Below are 25,778 nucleotides of genomic sequence, written 5' to 3'. Positions count from 1 at the left end.
ATCAGACACATTCCGGTATTTTCCCTCGTGTTTCTTCGTGTAGTGGCGATTAAAATGATATTCTTTAAACACAGCAACCTGTGTACCACACATTAAGCACACGGCTTTACCATTAATTTATGTAAAGAAATACTTGGCAGTCCATGTCTTATTGAAAACACGCCATTCGTCATCAACTTTTCTTTTTTTAGCGTCTCATCACTTGTCTCTATGCACCTTCACTCACAGCTTCCCCCCGAACATACGGCATAAATAACACATTTCAAAATAAAAGCAACACAGTTGTATTGCGCGCACGACATAGATGTTTTTTAAACTTTATTTTGTAATTTGTGATTGCGCCGTTCAATTCACTCACAATCGCACACGCGCATATGTCCACACGGAAGTAATACAAATAACGCTTTTCAAAACAAGCAGCACCATTGTATTGCACACTCGACATAGATACTTTTTGAAATGTATTTTGTAATTTATGATTGGCCTCACGCGGGCCGGACAGGGATGTGCAAAGGGCCGGATGCGGCCCGCGGGCCGTACAATGCACAGGTCTGCTGTATGTATACTTTTGACCCAGCAGATTAGGTCACATTTTAAGTAGACCCATAATAAATTCATAAAAGACAAGCAAGTAAGTGCTCCAATCACTCTATCACAAAACAATAAGAGTTGTAGATATTATTGGATACTCAAGACTAAGGCTGAAACGACGCGTCGGCATAGTCGACGTCATCGACGTCATCGGTTACGTAAATACGTCGATGCCGTTTTTGTGCATCGACGCGTCGCATATTTACGTCACACTACCGTCATGGCGGAGCGCAAAGCAGACTGTGCGAGCGAGGGGAAAAACGCACGCCAAAAGTCGTCAAAAGTGTGGGAGTATTTCAATACACGGCCTAATAATGTTGTTGTATGCACACTGTGTCGAGCGGAAATGGCCTATCATAGCAGCACAACGGCTATGAACGAACATTTGAAAAGAAAACCATCAACCATCAACTAGTCAATCGTCCGCGTTAGCATACGTTGTCATCATTACACAAAAACATGAATGTGTCATTTGTATCTGCTAGGGGTGTAACGGTACGTGTTTTGTATTGAACCGTTTCGGTACGGGGCTTTCGGTTTGGTACGGGGGTGTACCGAACGAGTTTCTAAGCTAAAGCTAACTTTAGCTGCTAAAGTCTTAACAAGTTGCTTTGCTCCTCTGCCTCTGTCTCAGCACGCAGCATTGTCCCACCCATAAAACCATCTGATTGGTACACACGAAGCATTACCAGCCAATCAGCAGTGCGTATTCATAGCGCATGTAGTCAGCGCTTCAGCGTGGAGCAGATAGGTGTTTAGCAGGTGAGCATCAGGCAGCGGACTCTCCCCAAATGATAATAAACACCTCCCAGTCAACTACTAGTAACATCACTATGAGCCCGTTGACCTTCTAGAAACTTAAACTGCAGCTCAGCTCACTCGCAGTCCTGGCTTGAGGTGAAGGCTACCGGTAATTAGCTCTCAGTTCCAGCCACATCGACCCCTTCTGAGCGCCTATTTTCAGCTGCTGGGAATATTGTAAACAAGAAAAGAAGCAAAGCAAGTAGACATGCTAACCTTTCTTCATTACAACTGTTAGTCACTCACTGGAATGAGTAGAATTGGTTATTGTGTACTGTGTTGGACTGGATGTTTATTTTGCACATTTTAAAAGCAATACTTAATGTTTACAGTGCTCCAGAATATTTAGATTGGCACTTTTTTGTATTGGATGTTTATCTTTATTTTTGCACATTTTAGCAAATAAGCAATACTTTCACTTTTGTTGAAATGTTTGCACTGTTGTTACAGAATATTTCGTTTTGCACTTTTTTGTATTGGATGTTTATCTTTATTTTTGCACATTTTAAAGCAAAATAAGCAATACTTTTACTTTTGAAATGCTTATACTATTGCAGAATATTAAGATTTGCACTGGATGTTTACTTTTATATTTGCACATTAAAAAGCAAATAAGCTACTTTTAATTTTGTTAAATGTTAAAAGTTTTAAATGTTTACATTGTTACAGAATATTTTGTCATGTTGTTGTCAATGTTGACTGAGTGGCCATCCTTTTTTTTTTTGTAAATAAAAGCCACGCCTTTTGAAAAAACTGGCCTACTTTTATTTTTTCATCTTCATTTTAAATAAAATAAAATAAAAAATAATCGGTAAAAGGAAAAATAATCTATAGATTAATCGAAAAAATTATCTATAGATTAACCGATTAATCGAAAAATAATCTATAGATTAATCGATAGAAAAATAATCGTTAGCTGCAGCCTTACTCAAGACAGCCATGACATGTTCTTTACAAGTGTATGTAAACTTTTGACCACGACTGTATGTATGTCACAGCAGCTCAGACAAGGCACTAAGCAGTGTGGGTGGGGGAGTGTTTCCAGAGCGGCCAGCCTGAAATGCAGGTGTCAGGGACAGATGCAGAAGGAGATTTTTACAAGAAAGTTCTAAAGCTTAGTGATATATCAGATTGTAGGTGGGTTTTTTTTTTACTCTTCGCGTTCATATTTTGCTGTTTGTTGCATTTTTGTTGCGTCTCCCTTGATTGTAAAATATGTCGATCGAGAGGGGGTGTAACGTACATATGTTGTCAATATTCAGTGTTTTATCGTTCATAGTTAATATTGTAAATCTCACATTCCTTATTTACATGTACATTCTCATTCAGTAAAAAAATAAAAAATTCCAGTCCATTTTTATCATAACGTTTTTAGCATTCAATTAGACATTTTTGTGAGGTTTTGTATTAGTCTTCCTAAAAATCGGATATACCGGCCCCCTGACACATTTTTTTCTCTAAATAATTGCCCAGGCCTGCTCTAAACCAAGATGAAACTCTTGAGTATTATTAATTAAATATAACTGTGTATTATGTCTTCTCTCCCCAGTTTCTACACGGGTGATGGACCGGCTTCCTGTAGTGGTGGTCCATGGGGGCGCAGGCAATATTCCAAAAGAGCGATCAGACAAGTCCCGTTCTGGGGTTTGCTCAGCTGCGCGAGCTGGGTATGTTATCTTACAAAAGGGGGGCAGCAGCATGGATGCTGTGGTCGAGGCCGTGACCCAGCTGGAGAATAACCCCATCTTCAATGCAGGTTAAGTAACAGCATTATGCAACATCTCCACGGCCATTTCATACATTATTACTACTGATGACATTTCAATGTAAAGGTAGGAAATGCAGCTTTCAGTCCATTGTTTATTAAAGGCCTACTGAAACCCACTACTACCGACCACGCAGTCTGATAGTTTATATATAAATGATGAAATCTTAACATTGCAACACATGCCAATACGGCCGGGTTAGATTAGTAAAGTGCCATTTTAAATTTCCCGCGAAATATCCTGCTGAAAACGTCTCGGTATGATGACGTTTGCGCGTGACGTCACGGATTGTAGTGGACATTTTGGGACACCATTGTGGTCAGCTATTAAGTCGTCTGTTTTCATCGCAAAATTCCGCAGTATTCTGGACATCTGTGTTGGTGAATCTTTTGCAATTTGTTTAATGAACAATGGAGATAGCAAAGAAGAAAGCTGTAGGTGGGAAGCGGTGTATTAGCGGCCGGCTGCAGCAACACAAACACGTAGCGGCTACGTCGTAGCCGGTGTTTCATTGTTTACATTCCTGAAGGATGACAGTCAAGCTTTACCATTGGCCTGTGGAGAACTGGGAGAACAGAGACTCTTACCAGGAGGACTTTGAGTTGGATACGCATGCTTGTGGAGATGGGACAACAGAGACTCTTACCAGGAGGACTTTGAGTTGGATACGCGGTACCGTGAGTACGCAGCTGCGGCTTCCAAACATTTGATCGCTTGCCCGTAGGTGCGTGCCGCTATGTGCATGTCACGTACGTAACTTTGGGGAAATATATGTGCTGTATGAACTTTGCGGAGGTGAACGGTACTTTGGGCTGTGGGATTGAGTGTGTTGTGCAGGTGTTTGATTTGTATTGGCGGGTTATATGGACGGGAGGGGGGAGGTGTTTGTTATGCGGTATTAATTTGTGGCATATTAAATATAAGCCCGGTTGTGTTGTGGCTAATAGAGTTTATATATGTCTTCTGTTTATTTACTGTTTTAGTCATTCCCAGCTGAATATCAGGTCCCACCCGCCTCTCACAGCACCTTCCCTATCTGAATCGCTTCCACTGCCCTCTAGTCCTTCACTCTCACTTTCCTCATCCACAAATCTTTCATCCTGGCTCAAATTAATGGGGAAATCGTCGCTTTCTCGGTCCGAATCGCTCTCGCTGCTTGTGGCCATGATTGTAAACAATGTGCAGATGTGAGGAGCTCCACAACCTGTGACGTCACGCTACAGGCAAGGCTTTTTTATCAGCGACCAAAAGTTGCGAACTTTATCGTCGATGTTCTCTACTAAATCCTTTCAGCAAAAATATGGCAATATCGCGAAATGATCAAGCATGACACATAGAATGGATCTGCTATCCCCGTTTGAATAAGAAAATCTCATTTCAGTAGGCCTTTAACTTTTTGTCATATACAGCAAGGTGTAAATCAATTTCCCTTCAGTTATTACAATTTATAAAAAAAAGTAAAAAAATGTCTGTGTGGGCTCTACTGAATCTATCATAACTTCACTTATCCTGAGCAGCACACATTTACGGTGGGACCTCTTAAGTTGAGTGCCCCGACACCCTCAAGATGACACAAAACTTCAGTGGTGCCATCATGCAGGTTGTTTTTCATGTTGTGCAATGCTTAAAATATATTTTACCATACTGCATACTGCATTGTGTACCAACTTGTCAGAATACTTCCTCAAGCCAAATATTTTTAAAATTAAATTATTACATATTGTTGTGATACTGTATCTGGCACCTTTAGACAGGAATGTGTTGATTGACAGTCCAAAAATATTACATCTTCCTTCACTTGTTGTGTTCGCAGTTTTATGCATTTATATGTATGAATTATAATAATTGCAAATGACATCGCAATTTTGTAGAGAAAAATCGCAGTTAAGTCAAAATTGTGCAGCCCCAGTGTGTAATCAACAAATGTCTGTGCTCAAGCAATATAACATTTAGCACCACTACGAGACTCATCATGGCAAAACAATTAACGCGGACAACTAAGACAATAGAAAATAAATAAATGAATGAATGGCTGGTGGGCCTGCAGAAAAGAAGGTCCATTTTCACCTGCAGCCGAGAGGTTGGTGAAGCAGCAGTAAAAGCCAGCTAACTAATTGCTAATGAGATAGCATTAGCGTCAAAGCTGTATTCCGACAGTGAATTTGTCAAGACATGCATCATGAAGGCTGCAGAACTTATGTGAGAAACAACAAGAATTTGCCAACATTAGCTCGACGAGGAATATGATGGCACAGAGAATATCATAACTATCGGCAGATTTAGACTGGTTGTTGAAACATGTAGTCAAGTTATTCTTTGCATTTTCTGTTACAATTTATGAGAGCACTGATATTACAGATGTTGCTCAACTTGCTAAATATATATGTGGAGTTGATGAAACATTAGCCGTCACTGTGAAATTATTTCAGTTAGTTTGCATGATGGACACCACAACTGCTGAGGATATTTTGGATTTTGTGGTTGGCGTGCTTAATAGAGAAGGAGTGGACTGGGACAGCGTGGCAGTGATGATTGGAAGAAAAGCAGGTATTGTCACAAAATACAGAGAATAAAGGACATTGCTGGTCATTTCACTTTATTTTACACCAGGAAGCTTTGTGTTGCAAGTCATTAAAAATGGCTAACATCATGGAAGTAGTTACTTGAACTGTTCTGCGTATGAGAGTGATGGTTCCAGTAGAGATGTGTAAAATCCCTTAGATACTTGGGTATGTATTGGACAGCCAGGCCAAAGTATTGTCATAAACTGTTTCCACACCACGTGCCTGATTTGGAAGAAGGTAAAGGGGGCATATAATTATGATGTAGTCAGCCGTTTGTTCCTCTGTGCCACACTCACACACCGCTGTAGGAGACACCCCATTTGCGCATTGTTGAGTCGAATAGCTCAATGCCAATTTGAAGGCAGTTAAAGTCTGAGGTGAGGTAAAACTGGTTTCTGTAACGAAAGCATGGAGTCTAGATATGCTCTTATTTCATTTCGTGATTCATTGCATTCCACCCAACATGCTGCCACCGTGCTGGAGTCTGCAAAGTCATCCAGCAGTTACAGTACGGCAGGTACATATGGGTGTCTTGATTTAAGTTGTCGCTGCCACCCGGAATGTGGGGACAAAAGCCTGTCATGAAGAAAATGTCTAGGATCTTGTGCGTGGCAAGCCAGAGACGGTGTGACTCTTTTGCAGCGAAGATCAGATGGTTGAATGCCTGCCAGAACCAACATGTTGTCCGTTTGAGTGGGACGCAGGCATCCGGTCACTATACGCAAAGCATCGTTAATAGGTCTGTAAATCAGGCAAGTGTGAGAACTGCAACATCAAGCAGAGACGTGGTATTGGGCAGCGAAGTGAACTAGAGCCTGGTGGCTGTACGCAATTTTGTGGCACCAGCCCCCCCCATTGAGATCCTGCTAGTATTCCCAAGAGGCCAAGGTTGACAACTTCTTTGACAGCGATGTTAAGCTCATGTCGGGCCTACCTTTTGTTAAAATGGAAGGTCTTTAACACTGTTTGCGTTATACTGAGCTTCATCTTGTACTGGGAATTTAATCCGAGCCAGAAGCCTTAATCATTAACGCCAGCCGGTCCACCTCTCTCCTGTAGGCGGACTCGTTGCCATCCGAGATGAGCCCGATAGTGTAGGGTAGTGTGTGTGTGCAGAAAACATCGCACAGGGCGATGTGATGCGTCTAGTGCAGTAGCCTTGGAGTAGTAGTACCTGTAGTTAGTGCATGCTGCATGCCGCTTTTGCTTGCTATGCTGCATGCTGCTTCTGCCTGATACTCATTGCTTTCAGCTAGTGCCGCCGGCTAGCCCTCTGTCTCAGAGGGCGAAAAGAGGAGCCGAGTGCATAAGCCTCCTCAGCCGGTACATAGCCTCTCCATTGTCAAGACTCGTACATGCCTCCTCGTGGCCACACACGGTAACTGGAACCTCGCGGTTCCAGGCTAAGTTGTACGGGATCTCGGAGCAGCAGGGGGCCCCAGAGACGGGGCATGCAGGCCCACCGGTGTGTGGACATGCCCTGGTGCCCAGTCAACCCCTGTCCCAGCTATGGGTAAATAACCCCAGCTATGGGCGAATAGTGAAAACCGCCTCAACGGTGGACCAGGCGGAAGATGGCGGCAGCGGAATGCACCACAACGGCTGGGAAGGCGGATGAAGGCTGCAGCAAAGACGGGTCCCCAGTCGTCTTGGTTTCCATGCCACTGGACCCTGGCCCGCTCAATGCCAAGGACTGTGTGGTGGCTGACCGTGCACCAGTCTCCCCACATTAAAAGATTCCACGCACAGGCGTCCTCCATATAGGGAATCCACCCTAACATCCCTTGGAGGACAGTCATACTCGTTTCGAGTGACCGCCGACGACGAGTGTAGGGTAGTGTCGTCCGCAAACTTGAGCAGCTTTACGGACTGGTGACTGGAGGTGCAGCAGTTTGTATACAGGGAGAAGAGCCAGGGGGAAAGTACACAGCCCTGAGGAGTACCAGTGTTCGTGGTTCGACTGTCCGAGACAATCTTCCCCAGCTGCACGTGCTTTCTTCGGTCCGTCGGGAAGTCATTGATCCAACTGCAGAGGGAGTCGGGCATGCTGAACTGGTAGAGCTTGTCTCGTAGCAGTACAGGAGGCCAGGATTAGTGATTTAGAAGAAGCTGAAACACTGCCGATTGCGGATGGACATTAGCCGCTAACTAGCTAGCCATGTCTTAAAGCACCTCTTCCTGTTGGCGTTTCAGTGTTATAGCTTCACCTTTATCGTTGGTTTTTAAGACAAAATGGATCCATTCTCCCTATTCTGTCTACACACTGTGTCTACTTGTCAGTACTATCATGATCCGTTACCCGGGTCATGGCATGATGTATGTTTTGGTAATGTTTCTGTGTTAGTCTGTTTCCTGGGTGCACCCTCTTTCCCTGTTTACTGTTGGTTTCCATGGGCACTGATTCTCCTCACCTGTCTTAGTTTTGCAATTAGTGTTCCCACCAGGTGTTTTGGTTAATCACTCCCCTTTATAGTTTGCTGTCACCCAGCAGTAGTTGCTGGGTCAATGTTTGCTGTAGGCCACATTTACGTTCTCCTGTTTTTTCTCCTCGCTATAGTAAGTTTGTATACAATAGCATTCCTCGTTTTTCACCGTTGGTGACATTTTGTGTTTTTTAGCTCCATGCTTGCTAGTATCCTCAATTTGTATTTTTGATCCTGCCTTTCAAATAATTAAAAACCTTTATCTTACCTGCACGCCGCTCCTGCTTGTCGTCTGTATTGGAAGGAACGCTACCAGCGCAGCAATGCGCCCCCCAAGACGTAACAGATTGACCCAGCCCGACGAAGTGTTCCTGTCCTCCTGGATCTCCAAGCGGACACCCAGCCGTGGAAATACGAGAACGAAGCCGAGCTGTCCAAAGAAGACCTTCCGGCCGACGCTATGGCAGCATGGGGCAGCTTATGGCTAAGATGACGGAAGCAGAGAACCGCTTCCTCTCCCACTCTCAAGCCACCCGGACGTCGTCAACCCCACCTGGTACGCGAAGGCTCGGGCAGCAGGCTAGCTCAGCGCATGCGCAGAAGGGGTACAAGACGGACACTTTGCCCCCAACGTTGACTACCAGGCTCTTCCCGTGCGGCTTCTCCTCCCCTCAGACACCACCTGCAGGCAAGTGTCCGGAAAGGCGCGAGCGGCGCACACGCACAAGGCCAGCTCCCAGGCTTCTTAGAGCCCACCCGCCCGTGCCCTCTGCTTCCGTTGGACTAGCACAACCGCCCCCCCCCCCCTCCCCCGCCCCCCCCCCCCCCCCACCAGCTCCATCTATCATCTGGAATCTGCTTCCTGAGGGGGGGGGCAGTGCTGGTTGCTTGTCAGCGGGGCAAGCAGACATCCTTCCACTGAGGTTGCTGCCTGCCTCTCCTCCAGCGGGGGCGTTGTCAGCTTCGGCCCCACTTCCTGCTCCAGTGCCGCAAAGCAAAGAGGACCTGCCAGAGAAGTACAGCGCAGCATGGATGGACGAATGGTACCAGGGGGTGCTAAAGGAGCTGGAGAGGGAGGAACAGTCCTGTTTAGTCCTGCAGCCACCTGCCCCTCTGGCCCCGGCCATCCTGTCAGACGAGCCGCCTGCTCCGCCCACGCCGACAAACGAGCCGCCTGCTCCGCCCATGCCGACAGACAAGCCGCCTGCTTCGCCTCTGGCTCCGCCCACGCCGGCGGCTCGTCTGCTTCGCCTCTGGCTCCGCCCACGCCGGCGGCTCGTCTACTTCACCTCTGGCTCCGCCCACGCCTCTGGCTCCGCCTCTGGCTCCGCCCACCCCGACAGACGAGCCGCCTGCACCGCCCACGCCGGCAGACGAGCCGCCTGCTGCGCCTCTGGCTCCGCCGACAGACGAGCCGCCTGCTCCGCCCACGCCGACAGACGAGCCGCCTGCTCCGCCCGCGCCGACAGACGAGCCACCTGCTTCGCCTCTGGCTCCGCCCATGTCGTCGCCTCCTGCTTTCATGGCTATACATATATATATATATATATGTATGTATGTATGTGTATATATATATGTATGTATGTATGTGTATATATATATATATGTATGTATGTGTATATATATATATATGTATGTGTATATATATATATATGTATGTATGTATGTATGTATATATACTGTGTGTGTGTGTATATATATATATATGTATATATATATATATATGTGTATATATATATGTATGTATGTATGTGTATATATATATGTATGTATGTATGTGTATATATATATATATGTATGTATGTGTATATATATATGTATGTATGTATGTGTATATATATATATATGTATGTATGTGTATATATATATATATATATATATATATATATGTATGTATGTGTATATATATATATAATATATATATATATGTGTATGTATGTGTATATATATATACTGTGTATATATATATATATATATGTGTATGTATGTGTATATATATATATACTGTGTATATATATATATATATATGTGTATGTATGTGTATATATATATATATATATACTGTGTATATATATATATATATATATATATATATATATATATATATATATATATATATATATATACAGTTGCGATCAAAAGTTTACATACACTTGTAAATAACATAATGTCATGGCTGTCCAATAATTTCTACAACTCTTATTTTTTTGTGATAGAGTGATTGGAGCACATACTTGTTGGTCACAAAAAACTTTAATGAAGTTTGCTTCTTTTATAAATTTATTATGGGTCTACTAAAAATGTGACCAAATCTGCTGGGTCAAAAGTACAAACCCCGTTTCCATATGAGTTGGGAAATTGTGTTAGATGTAAATATAAACGGAATACAATGATTTGCAAATCCTTTTCAACCCATATTCAGTTGAATATGCTACAAAGACAACATATTTGGTGTTCAAACTGATAAACTTTTTTTTTTTGCAAATAATCATTAACTTTAGAATTTAATGCCAGCAACACGTGACAAATAAGTTGGGAAAGGTGGCAAATACTGATAAAGTTGAGGAATGCTCATCAAACACTTATTTGGAACATCCCACAGGTGAACAGGCAAATTGGGAACAGGTTGGTGCCATGATTGGGTATAAAAGTAGATTCCATGAAATGCTCAGTCATTCACAAACAAGGATGCGTGAGCAAATTGTTGAACAGTTTAAGAAAAACCTTTCTCAACCAGCTATTGCAAGGAATTTAGGGATTTCACCATCTACGTTCCATAATATCATCAAATGGTTCAGAGAATCTGGAGAAATCACTGCACGTAAGCAGCTAAGCCCGTGACCTTCGATCCCTCAGGCTGTACTGCATCAACAAGCGACATCAGTGTGTAAAGGATATCACCACATGGGCTCAGGAACACTTCAGAAACCCACTGTCAGTAACTACAGTTGGTCGCTACATCTGTAAGTGCAAGTTAAAACTCTCTTATGCAAGGCAAGACCGTTTATCAACAACACCCAGAAACGCCGTCGGCTTTGCTGGGCCTGAGCTCATCTAAGATGGACTGATACAAAGTGGAAAAGTATTCTGTGGTCTGACGAGTCCACATTTCAAATTGTTTTTAGAAACTGTGGACGTCGTGTCCTCCGGACCGAAGAGGAAATGAACCATCCTGATTGTTATAGGCGCAAAGTTGAAAAGCCAACATCTGTGATGGTATGGGGGTGTATTAGTGCCCAAGACATGGGTAACTTACACATCTGTGAAGGCGCCATTAATGCTGAAAGGTACATGCAGGTTTTGGAGCAACATATGTTGCCATCCAAGCAATGTTGCCATGGACGCCCCTGTTTATTTCAGCAAGACAATGCCAAGCCACGTGTTACATCAACGTGGCTTCATAGTAAAAGAGTGCGGGTACTAGACTGGCCTGCCTGTAGTCCAGACCTGTCTCCCATTTAAAATGTGTGGCGCATTATTGAGCCTAAAATACCACAACGGAGACCCCCAGACTGTTGAACAACTTAAGCTGTACATCAAGCAAGAAGGGGAAAGAATTCCACCTGAGAAGCTTAACAAATGTGTCTCCTCAGTTCCCAAATGTTTACTGAGTGTTGTTAAAAGGAAAGGCCATGTAACACAGTGGTGAACATGCCCTTTCCCAACTACTTTGGCACGTGTTGCAGCCATGAAATTATAAGTTATATATTATTTGCAAAAAAAAAATAAAGTTTATGAGTTTGAACATCAAATATCTTGTCTTTGTATTGCATTCAATTGAATATGGGTTGAAAAGGATTTGCAAATCATTGTATTTCGTTTATATTTACATCTAACACAATTTCCCAACTCATATGGAAACGGGGTTTGTATACATACAGCAATGTTAATAATTGGTTATATGATGTCCCTTGGCAAGTTTCACTGCAATAAGAATCCCCCGAAGAGCAGGGAAACCTACAAAACAGGCTTGTAGGGATTAAATAGCCTTTGTGTTTTTACCTGACCTAACGTATAGCCCGCGAGTCAAAATGTTTGGGGACCCCTCGTGTACATTTTAAAAATATATGCCATTGCATGCAATACATGTTTTTTTCTTTCAAAATGTTAAAACTACTCTAAGAAAATATAAAGTGCTTTATTGGCATATATTATTTTGTGACTTTCACGGGCCACATTTAATGATGTGTAATACTGAAAGAAAATTAAATAGAAACAAAGAAACATGATGTGTGTCTGAAAAGAAGCAGAAAGAAGCAAATGCTTGTATTGTCCTGCCCCATCACTCTTGATAATCCTATAGTAGTCGTCTTGACATGACTGAACTGCTTTAGAATGTTGCTTCAGACAACGACCGCACTAAATGAATACAGTTCTGCTCTAAAAGATTGCTGTTGTATAGTTGAAAATGTGCAATTTAATGTAATTCAACATTTTTACTCCAAAATAGTTTGGTTTGGTTTGGTGAATTCTAGTGTGTGAATGTGAGTGTGAATGTTGTCTGTCTATCTGTGTTGGCCCTGCGATGAGGTGGCGACTTGTCCAGGGTGTACCCCGCCTTCCGCCTGATTGTAGCTGAGATAGGCTCCAGCGCCCCCGAAGGGAATAAGCGGTAGAAAATGGATGGATGGATGAATTCTATTGTTAATGCATGTTAAAGTTAAAAATGTTAAAGTGCAATAGTTCAATCCGACCTACCTTTGACTTAAGGCTTCTTTGTGTCTAAACACTTGACCTAAATCTGAGGTTGTTCATCCATCCATCCAGCCATCCATCTTCTTCCGCTTATCCGAGGTCGGGTCGCGGGGGAAGCAGCCTAAGCAGGGAAGCCCAGACTTCCCTCCCCCCAGCCACTTCGTCCAGCTCTTCCCGGGGGATCCCGAAGCGTTCCCAGGCCAGCCGGGAGACATAGTCTTCCCAACGTGTCCTGGGTCTTCCCCGTGGCCTCCTACCGGTCGGACGTGCCCTAAACACCTCCCTAGGGAGACGTTTGGGTGGCATCCAGACCAGATGCCCGAACCACCTCACCTGGCTCCTCTAGATGTGGAGGAGCAGTGGCTTTACTTTGAGCTCCTCCCGGATGGCAGAGCTTCTCACCCTATCTCTAAGGGAGAGCCCCACCACCCGGCGGAGGAAACTCATTTCGGCCGCTTGTACCCGTGATCTTGTCCTTTCGGTCATAACCCAAAGCTCATGACCATATGTGAGGATGGGAATGTAGATCGGCCGGTAAATTGAGGAATTTGCCTTCCGGCTCAGCTCCTTCTTCACCACAACGGATCGATACAGCGTCCGCATTACTGAAGACGCCGCACCGATCCGCCTGTCGATCTCACGATCCACTCTTCCCCCACTCGTGAACAAGACTCCGAGGTACTTGAACTCCTCCACTTGGGGCAGGGTCTCCTCCCCAACCCGGAGATGGCACTCCACCCTTTTCCGGGCGAAAACCATGCACTCGGACTTGGAGGTGCTGATTCTCATCCCGGTCGCTTCACACTCGGCTGCGAACCGATCCAGTGAGAGCTGAAGATCCTGGCCAGATGAAGCCATCAGGACCACATCATCTGCAATAAGCAGAGACCTAATCCTGCAGCCACCAAAACGGATCTCCTCAACGCCTTGACTGCGCCTAGAAATTCTGTCCATAAAAGTTATGAACAGAATCGGTGACAAAGGGCAGCCTTGGCAGTAAGTCGGACGCGTTTCCAGTGAGGGTTGGAGGTTCTTCACATGTTTTGTAAAATAATATTTCATTAAATATTAAAATGTTCAAAGTTACTTGAACTTCTTTGCATAAGAACAAAAGGCATAAACATGGAATTATAATTTTGATTTCATGATTAGTACGGGCCTCACAATACGAAGGTCCTGGGTTCGATCCCGGGATCTTTCTGTGTGGAGTTTGCATGTTCTCGCTGTGACTGCGTGGATTCCCTCCGGGTACTCCGGTTTCCTGCCACCTCCAAAGACATGCACCTGGGGATAGGCTGACTGGGAACTCTAAATTGGCCCTAGTGTGTGAATGTGAATGTGAATGTTTTCTCTATCTGTGTTGGCCTTGCGATGAGGTGGCGACTTGTCCAGGGTGTACGCCGCCTTCTGCCCCTCTGCAGCTGAGATAGGCCCCAGCACCCCCCGCGACCCCGTAGGGGACAAGCAGTAGAAAATGGATGGATGGATTGATTGTTGTACTGGTTTGGCCAATTTGACATCTAATTAGGCTGTATGTGGCCCGTGAGCCAAAATTAGTTTGACACCCCTGATCTAAAGGATTACATTACTTAGTGATTAAATCCTATCAATTCAAACTTTTTTGTAAGGTTCTTTTAATACATAAGAACATGTTCAGTACACTTGTGAATTGTCCAAACACTAACTGTACATTCACAAACTGCCTTCAACCTGAAATAGTACATGTCTGATAGCTTCATTGAACCTCTTATGTTAACACTGAATGTTGACTTCTATGGTAGTAAGCTACATTGGTAAATATAGTTGTCCTGGGGGAGATCGATGGAAAAGTGGCTGCCAATATGAGCCGCACCACCCCTAAATACTACATTATTTGTTAAAAATGGGTTTTAAGGAGCCATCCATTAACCTTGCAAGTGAATTAAAGCACATGACTATTTTCTCTCAGTCGTCCTCAGACGAGCTTCCATTCCAGTCTCCAATCATTCCGGTTCTCCATACACCCGGCCAGCTCCGTAGAGCTTTCAGCTCCCGCATCTTTCTTCAGGATATCCATGTACGTTAGCGCGGGACGTCCTCGCGATCGATGCCCGTGCGTTGGTTCCCATAAGACCAGCCTGCTGGCCAGGAGCTCCGATGTATGTGGCAGTGGCCGGCCAGCCGCATCCTCCTAGCTGTTACCTTCTTGCTGAGCCTCGGCAGTTTCCCGTACAGGTCCTTGTTGGTGATGTGGATGTTCTGGTCCACATTCAGAACAGCTCGTATCATTTTGGTGTAGCACCCATCTAGGGACTTCTGCAGGGTGGGTGTCAGGGTCCAGCTTTCGCAGCCATACAGGAGGACAGACTCCGTATAGGAAGTATAGGATTATCGTTGTCTTGTGTCTCCATGAAAGCTATACTTTGCGCATATTGCAAGTGTGAAATGGCGCAATACATCACACATTTAAATCCACTGTTCATTTATGCACGTAGCAGAGTCCCATTCAGAATAGGGATGTTCCGATCAGGGTTTTATGCTGCCGATTCCAATAGCGATCATCCATGAGTAAGGTCGGTCGATACCAATACCAATACTGATCACATGTATTAACTGTACATTTCTCCATTTATTTTTGGTGAGTGCTATTGACAGTTTAACAAAATCAACACAATAATTAAACTAGTTTTTTTTCTCTTTTTTTATTAAATACAATTGTTTGAGCAATACAAAGTTACTAATAGACAATAACTAAACAAAAGCAAAAATGACTCGCTGTTAAGTCCTTTGATTTTTGTTTACCTAAAAGTCCTCTTGTATCCAAGTAATTTTACCCTGAGTTTGTAAACATTAACAAAACCAACAACAAAAATATTGAGAAAATAAAAATATATATCTAATTACTCTTATATTGATTATATACTAATACTACCTCTAGTATCGATGCCACCAATTTATGAATCGATATGGCCACCTCTTACGTTTTGTGTACTGACTGTGAAAAGGCCGTTGTTATATTATGCTCTCTCTAGACTCTTTATTAATCTACGTTTTAATTTCCTGCTAATAACTGCTTACTTTCTGCTGTAACTTGCTTCCATCTACTCTTCTTAAACTTTACTAAGCACTTATTTCTTGGTGTTTTTTCAAGTAGGGCTGGACAATTATGGCAAAAATAATACTCATGATTATTTTTGATTGTTATTGTAATCACGATTAATTAAACGATAATATTTATTCATTTGAAAACAAAAGTATTTATTGTACCCCCAAAACTCAACTTTAAGTATAGTTTTAAAAATGTGATATACATTTGTTACAAATAAACCACAACAAGTAAAATAATAATAGGAATAACAATACATAGACATAATAGCAATATAAAAAAAATAAAACAATTCTGTTTTACTGTTTTAATTATTTTTAATTAAGTTTTTTACCTTTTATACTTAATTTACCACCAATAGAGTGTGTGCTTTTTGTGTAAAATAAAATGTAATAAAATGTTTTTCAATGAAATACAAAAATCATTACATTTATTGTTGCAATATATCTTTGGACAATTTTGACTGGCATTTTAGGTCAAAGCATAATAATTGTATCAATATGTGCTTCAAGTATGTTTGTGCAAGGCAATCTTTTGAAACCTTTATTTTGTTAGCGCAGTCAGAACCATACTTGCCAACCTTGAGACCTCCAAATTCGGGAGATTTAGGGGGGGGGGGTTTGAGGTGGGGGTGGGCGGGGCCGGGGTTAAGGGGGGAGGAGTATATTTATAGCTAGAATTCACTGAAAGTCAAGTATTTCTTATATATATATATATATATATATATATATATAAGAAATACTTGACTTTCAGTGAATTTAGCTATATATATATATATATATATGTATATATATATATATATATATATATATATATATGTATGTATATATATATATATATATATGTATGTATATGTATATATATATATATGTATATACATATGTATATGTATATGTATTTTATTATATATATATATGTATATATACATATAAATAAAATAAATACTTGAATTTCAGTGTTCAACTCCTCTCTACTCATTGTTGTATTTGAAAGTGCAATGCTTTGCAGCCAGTAGCACAGCCTTTGAAGGAGCGTAGGTAGGGCAGTGTAATATTCTGGGTTGGAGTCAATAACCAGGCGAGGTGACGAAGTTACGTCTCTTTACTTCATACTTCAGAACCGACTCCCACATTTGCCGTCAGGATGCGCAATACAACGTAAACCGTTGGCCAACCAAAAAGTAACCACAGAATAGTGTTCTGTGGTTACTTTTTAGTTGGCCAAGCGGACGTGACGACATGCTTTCCTCACTCAGGTCCGCACGGACAGGTCCGTGCCTTAAGTCCGGCTGGAAATCGGGAGAAATTCGGGGGAATGGTTGTCCTGGGTGATTTTCGGGAGAGGCATTGAAATTCGGGAGTGTCCCAGAAAATTCGGGAGGGTTGGCAAGTATGGTCAGAACGGATGTGGCGCACAGCGCTATTATTATGTTCTCAGCTTGGTGAGTAAATAGGCAACTCACTTGAGGCTGTTGTTTGAAAAAAAGAGAGCGCCTCTCAATATGCGACCGCTGTTCTGTTTGCACAGTAATGTTACATAGATGATGTCGTTCACAACAACACAAGCAGATGAGATGTGTTGTGTAGGTGTATGGATTATTCCTGTTAGCTTTAGCTTTGTAGTTTAGTCGCTGTTTGATGTGACCGTCTCAACATTGTTTGTTGACGGGGCGGTTGAGTGTGCCGGGGATAAATGAGCGATACCGAACACATTATTTTCCAAAACAAATGTCCATTCTCCTCACAATGACAACATTTCATTTACAATTATGTCATTTTACGCATATTGTTTTGCCTTTATCAGCGGATTCCGTTTTATTGGCCAATTATGTGACTCCGTCGGTGGTTACATTACAGCGGAAATCACATGCCTTACTTTTTATGTTGAGTTTTTTATGTTTATGTTGTGATTATTGATTAGGCATACTAGTGTTGTGTCAAATAAAAATAGTAACCATGGTGAAATCCCAAACTTTGATTAGACATGCTCTTTTTTCACTCATTTGCTCATCTGTTTCACCGTCACAAGCTCTGGAATCCCTGCGCAGCCCATTAATCGTTTTTGTTTTTGTTTTCAATTATTATATTTTCATAATTATGAGAATCCATAATCGAAAGTAAAATTTGAATAATTGTCCAGCCCTAGTTTCAAGTTGGCTTTAGCAATTAGCTTAGCTATTAGTATGCCTGCTCCTGGTTTGCTTTCGGTGTGTAACATGTTTAGCTTCGTCCTCCAGTGATAACAGTATACTTGATAATGATACTGTCAGAATTGCTACTGACAGTTTGGTTATGTTTGGGTTTTCCTGTGTTTAGAATCACTTTCTGTCCTGGTGCTCTAGTTTTGTCAGTGTTTCCTGTTTGGTCTCTGTGTTTTGCAGCACCTTTACTTTCTGTTCCATGTACTGTCAGCACACCTGTTCCTCATTTAAATAGTTCTATTTAGTTCCACCTGGGTCTCTCCTTCAATGTTGGATCATTGCTCTTCCTGTTCCTTAGAGACTGATGCTGAGGGTGCTGTTTCTGTTTGTTCCCCTCTTCCTTGTAAGTAATAAATTGTTTTTTACTTGCATTCCGCCTGCCATTCTCTGCATCCTTAGGGTTACGCTTCAAGCAACGCTCACCGTGACAGATACATGAGAAACTAGAAAATGCAGTTTATTTGCCGTAATGAAGGTGATTATTATTATTAGCGAAGGGGCGCCACACTGAGTATGGAAACACCTTATTTGTTGCTGGCCGCTTCGCACCCAAGGGACTAAAGCTCATTAGTGTCAGACGGGATCGGTGTTTGTGATCAGCATTAAAGGCCTACTGAAACCCACTACTACCGACCACGCAGTCTGATAGTTTATATATCAATGTGGTTTAAAATACAAATCCGTGATCCACAATAGAAAAAGGAGAAAGTGTGGAATCCAATGAGCCCTTTTACCTAAGTTACGGTCAGAGCGAAAAAAGATACGTCCTGCACTGCACTCTAGTCCTTCACTCTCACGTTCCTCATCCACAAATCTTTCATCCTCGCTCAAATTAATGGGGTAATTGTCGCTTTATCGGTCCGAATAGCTCTCGCTGCTGGTGTAAACAATGGGGAAATGTGAGGAGCCCTTCAACCTGCGACGTCACGCTACATCCGGTACAGGCAAGGCTTTTTTTATCAGCGACCAAAAGTTGTGAACTTTATCGTCGATGTTCTCTACTAAATCCTTTCAGCAAAAATATGGCAATATCGCGAAATGATCAAGTATGACACATAGAATGGATCTGCTATCCCCGTTTAAATTTTAAAAAATCATTTCAGTAGGCTTTTAAAAGACTTAAATCAGCAATGGCCCATGAAATACTTTTTCACGAAAATCATTCGATGCCGTTTGGCAGCCGGTCGACTGGCACATCCCGATTGGACCCCAGAAGCTGAGAAGTAGGTTAATTTAAGTATTTTTATTGTCCAAGCAGAGGGGGGAAACACAAAAGAACAACACTGGGTGGAGCAGCCAGTACACGAAAAAACTAAGAAATTGTAGAAAAACAAAATCTAGCAGTTGGAAGGCAGGGAGGAAATGACCCCAAACTATTGGATAGCAGATTTTTGTTCTGCCCAGTTGTTGTTATGCGGTAGGCTTATCACAGTGAAGCACACAGGGAGAGAAGTGTGTTTCTTGGAGAAGCCAAGGACAGGGAGTGAACATGCTGCTGCTTTTGTTTGCACGCCACCTCTTTCCACTTTTTAATGAGAATAAACATGCCTATCTAGTCGCTGGCATAGTCTTCAGCACTGATAACATTACAAGTCTGCCTCTCTGTTCAAAAAAATAATATAACAAGTCACTAGTTGTGAATGTTGCCCCCTTTCTCCGTAATGGAGAACAGTAACTTGTGCAAAAAGGACTCAAAACATTCAACATTTAAAGAAAGTCACATTAAGTCAGTCTTTCTCAAATAGTGGGGCCTTGCCACAATATGATGAAGTGTATGTAGGACTTGGCTTCACTGTAACCACGCTGGGAGACGAGGAAAGACCGGTGTGTTGTTTACTTTAATGTTAATAAGCTTACAATATTATGCTGAGGTATAGTTATAACAATTTTATAGACAAATTATACTAATTATAGTTACAGTGAAGAGTGGGGGGAGCGCAAAATATTTTCTTCTTCCTGGGGTGGCGTAATAGAAAATATTTTAAAAGCATTGCATTAAGTTACCTTGTAAAGTTTACACTGCATTTTTGGTTCATCCTGAAATGTCACCCATTTTTGCGTGTAGTGTACCTGACCATTGAATACTTTCAAATATATTTTCTGTCCACCATTGTTTTATATACTTTATTATAATGATATATTATGTCCCTTCTATACAAATTTTTCATCCATTATTGTGGTAAGTGAATATAGGTTTCATAAACATCTTGCTCTTGCTTTAACCTAAAAAAGGAATTCCCCTCACCAATACCTTTTTATTATCCACTAGCTAGATTTTCTATATTCATCTGTACTTGTTTTTAGGATGTGGATCAGTGCTGACCGCTGGTGGGGAGGTGGAGATGGATGCTATTGTGATGGATGGAAAAACTCTGGCTAGTGGTGCAGTTTCTGCTGTACGCAATATAGCCAATCCTGTTCAGCTAGCAAGGCTGGTTATGGAAAAGGTAAATATGAGCACAGTGCGATCCAAATACCACGTGCTAAAAGGCGTGTGCAAACTATAAAATTGTACTATGTACTATTAGTGGGCTGCGTGTACAATTTATTAAGGATTTTGCGTGCACTACGCGGCTTACTCCATCATTCATTTATTGCACATCAATGTTTAATGCTCCCACCTTTTTGAAACATGCAGCAGACCACTTTTATAACCACTTTTTCCTCTGCATTTTACATCGTGATTTACAACGAAACCCACTTTTTTAGCGCGCTGAAGGTGCGCACTGGGAGATGCTGGCACTAGCTGACCGCATGCAGTGGATTGTTCCAGATGCAAGAAAATGCATATTGCAGGAAGTTTTTCATAGAAGATTATGAAAAAACGAACGTCATTAAACACACCAGCAGATACCAAAACGCATCAATATAATTTTTTTTAATAGGCCCCTTAAGTCATCCAGCAGTTATAAAATTATATTGCTAAAAAGACAATAAGTCCAATATTTTTAGTTTTGATAGTCAGTATATGTTGACAAGCATATATATGATGGACCTGCAGTGTGATTGCCTCCTTTTTTATAGCCATTTCTGCGCAACTGTCAGTTTGTGCAGCCTTTGCAAACGTACTAAATATAGACGCAAAACAGCGCCCACTTAAAAGTTTTAGTCTTGATAAATCACAATGCATGTGCTACGGTAAATTATTATATTAGCATTTTCTCCTCCCGATATTGTGGTCGTTCTGATAATCAGCACAAATTCTGCATATATATAAAGACAGACACATTAAATGGTTTGAGGTTTTTTTTTTGCTCAGTTAAGAGACACAATCCTCTGCGCACAAGCTCAGTAGATTAGCTTGATGTGTGCGTACAAGTTTGCTTGTGTTTTGATTAGGGATGTCAAAATTATGAGTTCACTTACGTGATTAATCACAAAAAAAAATTGGATTAGTCATGTACACACTTAGATTAATCATGCAATTTATTTTGAGTGTACGAGAGCTCTTCTACCTTTTACCTGCTATACGGTCAGTAGTCAGAACAAAAATGAGCAAATTTCACTGCAAAAATACAGCCTGAAAGAACTTTAAATAAACCTGTGACATTCTGACAAAATTATATTTGTGTACAAATATTGAGGTCTTTTGTTAAGCAAATTCTAATTATGCAAGCCAGTAATCACCTGTCATTAATCATAAATAATCCAGATTCCAAAATGTGATTAATCTGATTTTTTTTTTAAATAATAATTTGACAGCTGTAGTTTTAACACACACAAATCTTTAGGTGTTCAGGACCAATATGAACTAAAATGTTGAGATACTTGCTGCTTAAAGGCCTACTGAAACCCACTACTACCGACCACGCAATCTGATTGTTTATATATCAATGATGAAATCTTAACATTGCAACACATGCCAATACGGCCGGGTTAACTTATAAAGTGCAATTTTAAATTTCCCGGGGAACTTCCGGTTGAAAACGTCTATGTATGATGATGTTTGCGCATGACGTCAATGGTTGAAACGGAAGTATTCGGACACATTGTATCACAATACAAACAGCTCTGATTTCATCGCAAAATTCCACAGTATTCTGGACATCTGTGTTGGTGAATCTTTTGCAATTTGTTTAATGAACAATGGAGACTACAAAGAAGAAAGCTGTAGCTGGGATCGGTGTATTAGCGGCTGGCTGCAGCAACACAACGAGGAGGACTTTGAGTTGGCTAGCAGACGCGCTATCCGACGCTAGCCGACGCTAGCCGCAGACCGCATCGATGATCGGGTGAAGTCCTTCGTCGCGCCATCGATCGCTGGAACGCAGGTGAGCACGGGTGTTGATGAGCAGATGAGGGCTGGCGTAGGTGGAGCGCTAATGTTTTTATCATAGCTCTGACGAGGTCCCGTAGCTAAGTTAGCTTCAATGGCGTCGTTGGCAACAGCATTGCTAGGCTTCGACAGGCGGCACAGCATTAACCGTGTAGTTACAGGTCAAGGGTTTGGTTCGGTGTCTCCTGAGAGTAGTATTGTTGATCTTCTGTGTATCCTTCCAGTCAGGGACTTATTTCTTTTGTTTCTATCTGCATTTAAGCACGATGCTATCACGTTAGCTCCGTAGCTAAAGTGCTTCACAGATGTATTGTCGTGGAGATAAAAGTCACTGTGGATGTCCATTTCGCGTTCTCGACTCTCATTTTCAAGAGGATATAGTATCCGAGGTGGTTTAAAATACAAATCCGTGATCCACAATAGAAAAAGGAGAAAGTGTGGAATCCAATGAGCCCTTGTACCTAAGTTACGGTCAGAGCGAAAAAATATACGTCCTGCACTGCACTCTAGTCCTTCACTCTCACGTTCCTCATCCACAAATCTTTCATACTGGCTCAAATTAATGGGGTAATCGTCGCTTTCTCGGTCCGAATCGCTCTCGCTGCTGGTGTAAACAATGGGGAAATGTGAGGAGCCCTTCAACGTGCGACGTCACGCTACTTCCGGTACAGGCAAGGCTTTTTTTATCAGCGACCAAAAGTTGCGAACATTATCGTCGATGTTCTCTACTAAATCCTTTCAGCAAAAATATGGCAATATCGCGAAATGATCAATTATGACACATAGAATGGATCTGCTATCTCCGTTTAAATAAAAAAAATTCATTTCAGTAGGCCTTTAACTCTATTCTATGGGAACTGGAAATAGAATAAAAGCAGGAATTTTACAATCATCATTGCAATGTTCAAAAGTATCTTGATGTTCAGGGGGAAAATAAAACATCTAGAACAAGCCCTGATTGATAAATCAAGCATGTTTCATAGCATTTCTCCGTAGACTGCATATAATGACTTAATACTGTAGTAGTGCTTACAGTGCAGAGTGCTAAACTTTACTAATACAGTCTTAAAATTTGAACACATCAAGGGTTTCATAATTTGGAAACTATGTATCATTTATCCATTTTCTACCACATTATCAAGTTCATCGCCACAGGTAAGCTGGAGTTCTCAGACTTTGGGTAAAATCAATCACAAGGCACATATACAGTAGACACATTAGCATTCAAATCTATTTAGAGGTTTTAATTAACCTAAATTGCATGTGTTTGGACTGTAGGAAGAAAACGTGTTTAAACATAAGCATGGAGAGCATGCTTCCAAATGTGTCCTGAAGAACTATTCATGTAGCTACAGTAGCTGTGCATAGTAAGACTCAGGTAACAAGCAATGGGGAGCATAAAGAGCCAAATATGTCGCAAATGTCACTCCTCAGAAGTTTAGTTAAGTCTTTTTGCGTTGTCGTCTCTATTCTTCTCTCTGAAGACGAGTGTTGCTTTTGTTCATGTTCCTTATTTTGCTTTTCTGCAGCTAAAAAGAAACTTGGCTAAATTCTCTTACTTTACGAGGACTCATGTACCGTATTTTTCGGACTATAAGTCGCAGTTTTTTTCATAGTTTGGCCGGGGGTGCGACTTATACTCAGGAGCGACTTATGTGTGAAATTATTAACACATTACCGTAAAATATCAAATAATATTATTTAGCTCATTCACGTAAGAGACTAGACCAGGGGTCGGCAACCCGCGGCTGCGGAGCCGCATGCGGCTCTTTGACCATTCTGATGCGGCTCAGCTGCATACTTGTCGACCCTCCCAATTTTCCTAAGAGACTTACGGATCTCAAACCTCTCCTAGAAATCTCCCGGGGCAAATATTCTCCGATTTTCACCCTAACAACTAAATTAAGGGCGTGCCCTAATAGCACTACATTTATTGTCCTTTATGGCCTGTACAAACAGCGTGCCAGCCCGGCCACATGTTGTATGTAGCTTTTACTTTCACACGTAAGTGACAGCAAGGCATACTTGGTCAACAGCCACACAGCTTACACTGACGGTGACAGTATAAAACAACTTTAACACTGTTACGTTACAAATATGCGCCACACTGTGAACCCACACCAAAAAAGAATGACAAACACATTTCTGGAGAACCTCCGCACCGTAACACAACATAAACACAACACAACAAATACCCAGAATCCCATGCAGCCCTAACATTTCCGGTCTACATTATACACCCCCGCTACCACCAAACCCCACCCCCCATCAACCCCCTCCCTCCGTGCGTCGGTTGAGGGGAGCAGGGTTTGGTGGTAGCGGGGGTGTATAATGTAGACTGGAAGAGTTAGGGCTGCATGGGATTCTGGGTATTTGTTGTGTTGTGTTTATGTTGTGTTACAGTGCGGAGGTTCTCCAGAAATGTGTTTGTCATTCTTTTTTGGTGTGGGTTCACAGTGTGGCGCATATTTGTAACGTAACATTGTTAAAGTTGTTTTATACGTCTACCGTCAGTGTAAGCTGTGTGGCTGTTGACCAAGTATGCCTTGCTGTCACTTACGTGTGCAAACAGAAGCTGCATTCAACATGAGGTCAAGCAGGTACGCTGTTTAAGCAAGCTGTAGAGGGCGCTAAAGGTAGTGCCATCACGCCCTTAAATTCGGGAGTCTCCTGGAAAAATTGGGAGGGTTGGCAAGTATGACGCTATTAAGTGCCATTCATTTAAAACTCGCGGGCCGCACTAAAATTACATTTTATATTAATGTGCGGGCCGTGTGTCTGAGACCCCTGTTAAAACATAGTACAAAGCAAAAAAAGCTTTGTATGTGTTATTTATTTTTAAATTTTCAAAGGAGTTTTGTGGCTCCCATTGTTTTCTTTAATTTGTGAAACTTGTCAAAATGGCTCTTTGAGTGGTAAAGGTTGCCGACCCCTGGACTAGACGTATAAGATTTCATCGGATTTAGCGATTAGGAGTGACAGATTGTTTGGCAAACGTTTAGCATGTTCTATATGTTATAGTTATTTGAACGACTCTTACCATAATATGTTACGTTAAAGGCCTACTGAAATAAATTGTTTTTATTTAAACGGGGATAGCAGATCTATTCTATGTGTCATACTTGATCATTTCGCGATATTGCCATATTTTTGCTGAAAGGATTTAGTATAGAACAACGACGATAAAGATAGCAACTTTTGGTATCTGATAAAAAAAGGCTTGCCCCTACCGGAAGTAGCGTGACGTAGTCAAATGAACATATACGCAAAGTTCCCTATTGTTTACAATGATGTCCGCATGAAGTGAGAGATTCGGACCGAGAAAGCGACGATTTCCCCATTAATTTGAGCGAGGATGAAGAAAGATTTGTGGATGA

General features: G+C 42.0%; 1 protein-coding gene across 1 annotated transcript in view; it reads left to right on the top strand.

The window, feature by feature from the left end:
* asrgl1 (asparaginase and isoaspartyl peptidase 1) overlaps nt 1–25,778 on the top strand; it is a 60,391-nt gene that overhangs the window by 12,683 nt on the left and 21,930 nt on the right. Inside the window, exons 2-3 of the mRNA XM_062058844.1 lie at nt 2,942–3,148; nt 20,430–20,572. Of these exons, the coding sequence (XP_061914828.1) occupies nt 2,956–3,148; nt 20,430–20,572 (336 nt within the window). The 5' untranslated portion in view covers nt 2,942–2,955. The remainder of the gene's footprint in view (nt 1–2,941; nt 3,149–20,429; nt 20,573–25,778) is intronic.

The sequence above is a fragment of the Entelurus aequoreus genome, linkage group LG09, assembly GCF_033978785.1.
Source record: "Entelurus aequoreus isolate RoL-2023_Sb linkage group LG09, RoL_Eaeq_v1.1, whole genome shotgun sequence".
Classification (NCBI taxonomy): Eukaryota; Metazoa; Chordata; class Actinopteri; order Syngnathiformes; family Syngnathidae; genus Entelurus; species Entelurus aequoreus.
The sequence above is the reverse complement of the archived record's forward strand: the minus strand, read 5'-3'. Positions and strand labels throughout refer to the sequence as shown.